Genomic DNA, 10,122 nt, shown 5'->3' on the forward strand with positions numbered 1-10,122 from the left:
GGGCACCTGGGGCTGTGCCCACCTGTCTGAGGGGGTGAGCACAGGAATGGGCCCTGGGTTTGGTATCCAAGTGTTGGCTCGGGCACTGTGCCAGGGCACTGCAGTGCTGCTCTGCTCGCTGCAGGTACAGGAGAGCACCTGAGGTGCCTGACACTGCTCAGCCCCTTTTGTACAATAAAATTCTTGTTTTTATTTAAAGTTCTGTCGTTCTTCTCCCACCTGTGAGCCCCACACCTCCCCCAGGCACAGCTGAGCTTTCAGGGAGCAGCAGAGCCCCCCAGGCCAGGGCCCTTCCTGGGCTCAGCTTTTTGGGGTTGCAGGGGAGGTGGGAGATGTTCCTTTGAGCGTTGTACAAACTCACTGCAAGTGCCTGGGCTCGGGACACAAACCCCAGAAAACGCATGGAGTATCAAAGCAGGGTCCTGTGAGGGGTGGAGGTGGGTGACAGATGCTGGAGTCACCCTCTGGTGGCACCTCTGGAGTTCAGTCAGTACAAAATGGCACCAGGAGGGCTCAGGCTGCTTTTGTCTTGGCGCTGGGCTCTGTCTCCTCCTCGTACTCGATCTCGATGTGGGGACGTTTTCTCCTGGCTGGGCCCTTCAGGGGCGTTTTCCCTTTAGATTTGGAGTGGGAGGCTTTCTCCTCTTCTTCCTCCTCTTCCTGCTCCTCTTCACTGCTTGTCTCCAGCTTGTCCATGTCCTGAGGAAGAATTGAGTGATGTCAGGGCAGGTTGTGTAACTAAACCTCCTCTTTTCCCCAAAATCACCTTGTTATGATCCCACTTGGATCTGGGCTGGGCTCCCACTGCACAATTCTCTTCCAGAGCTGATTTTGCTGCCTCTCACCCCTCCCCAGAGGCACCCAGGGGTGGAGGTGCCCCTGCAGCTCAGCCTCAGTTGGCACTGGGTGCTTCACCCACCTCAAAGTCGCTGAGCTCGCTGTCCTCTGCCTCCACAAACTCCCTCTTATCCACGTCCTGCAAGGAACACAGGCAGGGACTGAGCACGGCAGTGCCATGGAAGAGCCACCCAAAGGTTTTTCTGAGCTGTTCTGAGTTGTTCTCAAACCAGCTCAGCACCAGGAGGCTTTACCTCATCATCATCCTCATCTTCTTCCCTCTCAGCATCCGACTCGCTCTCGCTCTCCGCGTCTTGCTGCTGCAGGGCCTTGTCAAAGGCGTGGATGGGGAAGTTGTAGATGTCTCCATACTGAAAGGAAAATTGGGATTTGCCATGAGCCACAGCAGGAGGAAGATGGATTTTGGGCTGGGGGGGCACTGACAGCCTGATGGGGCAGCATCAGACTGAGGAGTGGATCAGCCCCTTCCAGCTCTGAGCCCACGCTCCTGCACAGAGCAGGAGGGGAACCCCTGCATTTTGGGGAGCCCTCGTGTTTTGGGGCTCCACGTGCACAGGCAGGGAGTTCTTGTGTTTTGAAATGGGTTCCCCATGTTTTAGGGAGCCCTCATGTTTTGGGGAGCCCTCATGTTTTGGGGAGCCCTCGTGTTTTGGGGCTCCACGTGCACAAGAGGGCAGTCTTCATGTTTTGGGGCTCCCTGTGTTTTGGGGAGCCCTTGTGTTTTGGGGCTCTCTGTGCACAGAAACAGGACAGGAGGGCAGCCCTTGTGTTTTGGGGAGCCCTCATGTTTTGGGGAGCCCTGGGCACAAGATGGCAGTCTTCATGTTTTGGGGCTCCCTGTTTTTTGTGGAGCCCTCATGTTTTGGGCTCAAGCAGGAGGACAGCCCTCATGTTTTGGGGCTCCCTGTGCACAGAACTGGAGGGCAGCCCTTGTGTTTTGGGGCTCCCTGTATTTTGGGGTTCCCTGTGTTTGGGGTTCCCTGTATTTTGGGGCTCCCTGTGTTTGGGGTTCCCTGTGTTTGGGATTCCCTGTGTTTGGGGTTCCCTGTGTTTGGGGCTCCCTGTGTTTGGGATTCCCTGTGTTTGGGGTTCCCTGTGTTTGGGGTTCCCTGTGTTTGGGGTTCCCTGTGTTTGGGGCTTCCTGTGTTTGGGATTCCCTGTGTTTGGGGCTCCCTGTGTTTTGGGGTTCCCTGTGTTTTGGGGTTCCCTGTGTTTTGGGGCTCCCTGTGTTTTGGGGCTCCCTGTGTTTGGGGTTCCCTGTATTTTGGGGCTCCCTGTGTTTGGGGTTCCCTGTGTTTGGGGTTCCCTGTGTTTGGGGTTCCCTGTGTTTGGGGCTCCCTGTGTTTGGGGTTCCCTGTGTTTTGGGATTCCCTGTGTTTGGGATTCCCTGTGTTTTGGGGTTCCCTGTGTTTTGGGGCTCCCTGTGTTTTGGGGCTCCCTGTGTTTGGGATTCCCTGTGTTTGGGATTCCCTGTGTTTTGGGGTTCCCTGTGTTTGGGGTTCCCTGTGTTTGGGGTTCCCTGTGTTTTGGGGCTCCCTGTGTTTTGGGGCTCCCTGTGTTTGGGATTCCCTGTGTTTTGGGGCTCCCTGTGTTTGGGATTCCCTGTGTTTGGGGCTCCCTGTGTTTGGGGCTCCCTGTATTTTGGGGTTCCCTGTGTTTGGGGTTCCCTGTGTTTTGGGGTTCCCTGTGTTTGGGGTTCCCTGTGTTTAGGGATTCCCTGTGTTTGGGGCTCCCTGTATTTTGGGGTTCCCTGTATTTTGGGGTTCCCTGTGTTTTGGGGCTCCCTGATTGGAGGTTCCCTGTGTTTTGGGCTCCCTGTATTTTGGGGCTCCCTGTGTTTGGGTTCCCTGTGTTTGGGGTTCCCTGTGTTTAGGGCTCCCTGTGTTTGGGGTTCCCTGTGTTTGGGGCTCCCTGTATTTTGGGGTTCCCTGTGTTTGGGATTCCCTGTGTTTAGGGCTCCCTGTGTTTGGGGCTCCCTGTGTTTGGGGCTCCCTGTATTTTGGATTCTACACTGTTTTGTGGGATTCCCTGTTTTTGGGATTCCCGTGTTTGGGATTCCCTGTGTTTTGGGATTCCCGTGTTTGGGGCTCCCTGTGTTTGGGATTCCCTGTGTTTGGGATTCCCTGTATTCTGGGGCTCCCTGTGTTTGGGGCTCCCTGTGTTTGGGGAGTTCCCTGTGTTTGGGCTCCCTGGTATTTTGGGGCTCCTGTGTTTGGGGTTCCCTGTGTTTGGGGCTCCCTATGTTTGGGGTTCCCTGTGTTTGGGGCTCCCTGTGTTTGGGGCTCCCTGTGTTTTGGGGAGCAGGCAGCCCCATTCCCCAGGGCAGCTCCCACTGTGAGCCCTCACCGTGTCCTGCTTGAGCCTTTCCAGCAGCTCCTTCTCGATGGCGTTGTCCAGCTGGGCAGCGATCAGGGCTTTCTCCTAGGGAGCACAGAGCAGCTGGCTGAGCCCCAGGGGCAGAGGGGACAGCAGCAGGGACACGAGGTGACACGGGGACAGTGGCACAAGGTGGCACAGGGCACAGGAGGTGACACAGGGGCAGTGGCACAAGGTGACACAGGGCACAGGAGGTGGCACAGGGCACAGGAGGTGACACAGGGGCAGTGGCACAAGGTGGCACAGGGCACAGGAGGTGACACAGGGGCAGTGGCACAAGGTGCACAGGGGCACAGGCAAGGTGACACAGGCAGAGGTGGCACAGGGCACAGAGGTGACAGGGGAGTGACACAAGGTGGCACAGGGCACAAGGAGGTGACACGGGACAGGCAGGTGGCACAGGGGCAAGGGGTGACACAGGGGGCAGTGACACAAGGTGGCACAGGGCACAGGAGGTGGACAGGGGCAAGTGCACAGGGGCACAGGGCACAGGAGGTGGACAGGCAGTGACACAAGGTGGCACAGGGCACAGGCAGGTGACACAGGTGGCACGGGAGGTGACACAGGGCAGTGGCACAAGGTGGCACAGGGCACAGGAGGTGGCACAGGGGCAGTGGCACAAGGTGGCACAGGGCACAGGAGGTGACACAGGGCACAGGAGGTGGCACAGGGGGCAGTGGCACAAGGTGGCACAGGGCACAGAGGTGGCACAGGGCAAGGAGGTGCACAACGGAGGCACAGGAGGTGACACAGGGGCAGTGCACAAGGTGGCACAGGAAGGTGGCACAGGGCACAGGAGGTGGCACGGGCACAGGAGGTGACACGGGGGCAGTGGCACAACAGGGTGGCACAGGGCACAGGAGGTGGCACAGGGCACAGGAGGTGACACGGGGGCAGTGGCACAAGGTGGCACAGGAAGGAGGTGACCAGGGGCGGACACAAGTGGCACAGGAGGTGGCACAGGGCACAGGAGGTGGCACAGGGCACAGGAGGTGACACGGGGGCAGTGGCACAAGGTGGCACAGGGCACAGGAGGTGGCACAGGGCACAGGAGGTGACACGGGGGCAGTGGCACAAGGTGGCACAGGGCACAGGAGGTGACAAAGAGGCAGTGACACAAGGTGGCACAGGGCACAGGAGGTGGCACAGGGGCAGTGGCACAAGGTGACACAGGGCACAGGAGGTGGCGCAGGGCACAGGAGGTGGCACAGGGGCAGTGGCACAAGGTGGCACAGGGCACAGGAGGTGGCACGGGGCACAGGAGGTGGCACAGGAGGTGGCACAGGGGCAGTGGCACAAGGTGGCACAGGGCACAGGAGGTGGCACAGGGGCAGTGACACAAGGTGGCACAGGAGGTGGCACAGGGGCAGTGACACGGGGCACTCGTTACCTCCCGCCTGTTCTCGCGCCGCTCGATCTTCCTGCGCAGCGGGACGAGCTTCCTCCTGCAGGGAACAGGGAATGTCACAGCCCTGGCAGGCAGCTCCAGGCAGCAGCTGCACATTCCAAACCTCCTGAGGTGTGGGTGCCTCAGGAGAAGGAAGATCTAAAGGATGGGGAAGGGTCTGGAGGGGCCACAGGAGGAGCAGCTCCTCCCGAGGGACAGCTCTGATCTCAGCTCTGTGTGACAGGGAATGGCTGGAGCTGTGGCAGGGCAGGGTCAGGGTGGATTTTAGGGGAAGATTCTTCCCCCAGAGGGTGCTGGGCACTGCCCTGAGGCTGCCAGAGCTGGACACTGCTCCCAGGGATGCACAGGTGGGGTCAGTGCAGGGTCAGGAGTTGGGATCAATGACCCCTGTGGTTCCCTCCCAGCTCAGGACAATCCCTCAGTGCATTTCTACACTGCAAGTGCATTTATGCACTGCATTCCTGCAGCCAGGGATGCACAGGTGGGGTTGTTTGGGGCCTTGTGGGTCCCTCCAGCTCAGTACATTCCCTCAGTGCATTTTACACGCAAGGCATTATGCACTGCATTCCTGCAGCCAAGGGATGCACAGGTGGAGTCTGTGCAAGGTCAGGAGTTGGGATCATGATCCCTGTGGGTCCCTCGAGCTCAGGACATCCCTCAGTGCATTTCTACACTGCATTCCTGCAGCCAAGGATGCACAGGTGGGGTTGTTGGAGGCCTTGTGGGTCCCTCCAGCTCAGGACATTCCCTCAGTGCATTTCTACACTGCAAGTGCATTTATGCACTGCATTCCTGCAGCCAGGGATGCACAGGTGGGGTTGTTGGAGGCCTTGTGGGTCCCTCGAGCTCAGGACATCCCTCAGTGCATTTCTACACTGCATTCCTGCAGCCAGGGATGCACAGGTGGGGTCAGTGCAGGGTCAGGAGTTGGGATCAGTGATCCCTGTGGTTCCCTCCCAGCTCAGGACATCCCTCAGTGCATTTCTACACTGCATTCCTGCAGCCAAGGATGCACAGGTGGGGTTGTTGGAGGCCTTGTGGGTCCCTCGAGCTCAGGACATCCCTCAGTGCATTTCTACACTGCATTCCTGCAGCCAAGGATGCACAGGTGGAGTCTGTGCAAGGTCAGGAGTTGGGATCAGTGATCCTGTGGTTCCCTCCAGCTCAGGACATTCCCTCAGTGCATTTCTACACTGCATTTCTGCAGCCAAGGATGCATAGGTGGGGTTGTTGGAGGCCTTGTGGGTCCCTCGAGCTCAGGACATCCCTCAGTGCATTTATGCACTGCATTTCTGCAGCCAGGGATGCACAGGTGGAGTCTGTGCAAGGCCAGGAGTTGGGATCAGTGATCCCTGAGGGTCCCTCGAGCTCAGGACATCCCTCAGTGCATTTCTACACTGCATTCCTGCAGCCAGGGATGCACAGGTGGGGTTGTTGGAGGCCTTGTGGGTCCCTCCAGCTCAGGACATTCCCTCAGTGCATTTCTACACTGCATCCCTGTGGCTCATCCATGTCAGCTCCATCTAAACCCCTCATGAAAACAGGACCAGCTCCATGTCCCCAGCAGCACCAGCAGCTCAGGAGAGGCTCCAGAAGCCACCAGAGGTCACTGCCATGGTCACCCCTGTGTCCCTTACTGTCTCTTGAGGGTCAGCTTGCGGATGCGGATCAGGTACTGCGTGATCTTGGTGAATCTCTGCTTGCACTTGTGCCGGATGAAGCGGGGCCAGTAGATGAGGTTCTCGTCGATCTCCTCCAGAGCCTTCTCGTAGTTCTTGCTCAGCAGCACCTGCAGGGACAGGGGAAGGGCTGGGTGACAGAGCAGGACAAAAAAGGGACATTTGGTGTCGGGTTTTCGGCTGTTTGAAGGGCCTGGAAAGGCCCGGAGTGGCCTTGGGGCAGCCCGCGTATCGAAGGACGAGAAGAGGCTTCAGTTCTTCTTTCGGTTTTTATGTTTATTAATTGTTTATCTAAAAGATTTTCTCTCGGCCCGACAGAGCTCTGCTCAGCAGCCAGCCATGAGCACACTGTCTGCCCTCCGGGGCAGCCACGTATCTTTATACCCATTGTTACGAGTACAATATTTATCATTTTTCCCCAATACCATTTATTCTTATTACCCGGTGCACTTTCAGTAATAACCAATCCAAAAGTGCCACCATCACCACAGAAGATGGAGGAGAAGAAGAAGAAGAAGAAGAAGGACAGGACACGCCCCAATTCCTCCATCTTACTCCTCTAAACCCCCCTGTACAGAAATCCTAAACCTTGTGTCTCACTCTCTAATTAACTCATCCCTTCACCATTCACCCCGGTGAAGCCCTCATCCTTGTCGTCTCCCGTGTAGGATCAAAGTCCAGCCACCAGACACTTCTGGAACATTCCAGGACTCCCGAGCCCCCCAAGGGTGGTCTCGGTGGCTCGGCACCTCAGGACTGAGATCCTGAGATCCGACAATTTGGGAGGGGCTCCATGGCCCCCAGAGTCACGGAATCATTAAGGAAAAGCCCTCCAAGGTGGTCCCCATCTTGTCCCCATCCCCGAGCACTCAGTGCCACCTCCAGGACGGGGATTCCAAACCTCTCTGGGCAGCTCCGAGGCCTGAGCAGCCTTTCCATGGGGAAATTCCTGCTGCTGTCCACCCTGTCCCTGCCCTGGAAGCAGGGCTGCTGTCCCTGCCGTGTCCCTGAGCTCACCCGCTCCCAGAGGCGCCGCGGAAACGCCGCCCGCTCGATGGTCTTCATGTAGAGGTAACAGCGACCTGGGAACAACAGGGAAGGTGGAAAAATGTGTATTTTATAATTGGCTTTTCACAAATATTCAAATGGATATGTTATGTGTTGTGTTAGAATATTTTATGTGTTGTGACAAATATTCAAATGAATATTTTATGTGTTGTATTAATTTGCTTAAGTACTGTGTTAAATATGGCTTTAGGTTATAACATAATGTTAAAATAGAAACTATGCTATATAAGATACTTTTTTAAAGAAAGGACTTGCACTGAGATAGCAGCCACAGGACACCTAAATCTTTCAGAGAAAGAGAACTTAGTGCTCCATTATCAGAAGAAATTAACTTGTTCCTGCCTTGCTCAGCCCTGGAAAGGCCATCAGGATTAAGGGGAAGGATTCTGAGCAGACAGAATCCTGTGTTTGAATGGAATTTATGCATCATGGATGAGGTGTATGAATATGCAACAGGCTGTTGTTTTTAAGGGTTAATCCTCTGTTAACGTGGGTACTCTTTTATGGGGTTATTTTGCCCAGAAAGAGGTACCCGGACATCCATAACTCTTTGTCTCTATTGTCTCATATTGTCCTAATTCAAATTGTCCAAATTATTATTACTCCAATTATATTACTATTTTTACAACAATTTTATTACTATCAAACTTTGAAAATTTTAAAAACAAGTGATTGGCGTTTTTCACAGGGAACAAACCCCCTGAGCCCCTCCCCAGAGCTGCCCTCAGGCAGCACCACCCACCCCTCTCTGCCCACTGCACCCCAGACCCATCCAGGCTGGAAAAACCTTCCAAGATCAAACCAAACCTTTGATCCCCAGTGCCACATCCTGGCATTCCCACAGCACCTGGTTACAGACATCTTTTTATGAAAATCCTTTCCTTAGAATGTTTTCCTCCTGAGAAGCTGAGAGGCCTCAGGGACAAAATGCAAACAATGGTTATCTGCTGCTGTGGAATGCAACAGGTGCATCTGTGATTGGTCTCATGGGGTTGTTTCTAATTAATGGCCAATCACAGTCAGCTGGCTTGGACAGAGAATCCGAGCCACAAACCTTTGTTATCATTCTTTCTCTTTCTATTCTTAGCTTAGCTAGCCTTCTGAGATGAAACCTTTCCTGCTATTCTTTTAGTATAGTTTTAATGTAATATATATCATAAAATAATAAATCAAGCCTTCTGAAACATGGAGTCAGATCCTCATCTCTTCCCTCATCCTCAGACCCCTGTGAGCACGGTCACAGCACCTCAAGGACTGGGGACTCCAAACCCCCCTGGGGGCCCTTTCTAAGGCCTGATCCCTTTTCCAAGCAGGAATCACTGCTCCCTTTCCCTGATCCCCTTTCCCTGCAGGAATCCCTGATCCCTTTTCCAAGCAGGAATCCCTGCTCCCTTTCCCTGATCCCTTTTCCCTGCAGGAATCCCTGATCCCTTTTCCAAGCAGGAATCACTGCTCCTTTTCCCTGCAGGAATCCCTGCTCCCTTTTCCAAGCAGGAATCCCTGCTCCCTTTCCCTGCTCCCTTTCCAAGCAGGAATCCCTGCTCCCTTTCCCTGATCCCTTTTCCCTGCAGGAATCCCTGCTCCCTTTCCCTGCTCCCACCTTTCTCCTCCCGGACCGTGGCGTACTGGCTGTTGGCCAGCGGGCAGGAGGAGCGGTTGCACAGCCCTGTCAGGTTGTACTCGTTCCTGCAGAAATTCTGTGTTTTGGTGCTGCAAAAAAACAAACGGGACAGGGAATTCATGAGGGGTGGACAGGAAGATCCCACAGCTCCCACAGCTCACCCCATGCTCTGTGACTGTTACATGTTGTGGCACAGAGGCGACACTTTAGAGGATGTCCCCGCTGGATCCCCCAAAGCCCCCAGCCCACCGTGTCCCCCAGACTCACGTCATCTTGTAGGAGCAGAACTGCCTGTTCCCCAGCATACTCCAGACAACCTGCAGGGGACACAAACAGCAGGTGACACATCTCACCTGCATGTCCCCACTGGCTGTGGCAGCTCTTGGGGGACACCCCACAAACATTGGGGTTTGCTCGATGTCCCTGGCACGGAGAGCGCAAGGACACAGCACGAGTGCTGCTGCCAAGTCCCCATTCACACCCCTGGTGCCCCGGTCCCCTCAGAGTCGCATGGGGACACACAGGGGACCCCCGGTGCCCTCAGAGCCACAGCCACGCTGAGGACACAGGAGACACACAGGGGATCCCCGGTGCCCCGGAGCCACAGCCGCGCTGGGGACACACAGGGGACTCCCGGTCCCCTCAGAGCCACAGCCGTGGTGGGGACACACAGGGGACCCACGGTCCCCTCAGAGCCACAGCCGCGCTGGGGACACACAGGGATTCCCAGTCCCCTCAGAGCCGCACTGGGCATACACAGGGGACCCACGGTCCCCTCAGAGCCACAGCCGCGTTGCGGACACACAGGGGACCCCCGGTGCCCCGGTCCCCTCAGAGCCGCGCTGGGGACACACAGGGGACCCCCGGCCACGTGAGGCGGGCCCGGCCGCGGAGCAGACGTTGGACACAGGGCCGAAAGAACGGTAAGACTCACATCGTCGGAATGCATGGTGGCGGTGACAGAGATGGCACAGACGGCGGTGACGGCGGTGACGGAGGTGACCGCGGTGGCGGTGACAGCGGGCACTGACGGTGCTGACGGTACCGGCCGCGCGGTCTAGGGCGCCGCCATTACAGGAAAGGGCGGAGCGCGCGAAGTCTCGCGAGAGCGG

At 56.3% G+C, this 10,122-nt stretch overlaps 1 protein-coding gene across 1 annotated transcript; it reads right to left on the minus strand.

Moving 5' to 3' along the window:
* Positions 1 to 165: 165 nt before the first annotated feature.
* On the minus strand, positions 166 to 10,122 carry MAK16 (MAK16 homolog). The gene is made up of 10 exons (XM_064731129.1): positions 9,945 to 10,122; positions 9,278 to 9,327; positions 8,990 to 9,099; positions 7,339 to 7,403; positions 6,280 to 6,431; positions 4,625 to 4,679; positions 3,205 to 3,279; positions 1,092 to 1,208; positions 920 to 976; positions 166 to 699 (listed from the first exon to the last, which is right to left on the minus strand). Exons 1-10 carry the CDS (start codon positions 9,957 to 9,959, stop codon positions 514 to 516), a joined length of 882 nt encoding a protein of 293 aa, XP_064587199.1. The 5' UTR covers positions 9,960 to 10,122; the 3' UTR covers positions 166 to 513.

The sequence above is a fragment of the Zonotrichia leucophrys genome, chromosome 22 (assembly GCF_028769735.1).
Source record: "Zonotrichia leucophrys gambelii isolate GWCS_2022_RI chromosome 22, RI_Zleu_2.0, whole genome shotgun sequence".
Taxonomy (NCBI): domain Eukaryota; kingdom Metazoa; phylum Chordata; class Aves; order Passeriformes; family Passerellidae; genus Zonotrichia; species Zonotrichia leucophrys.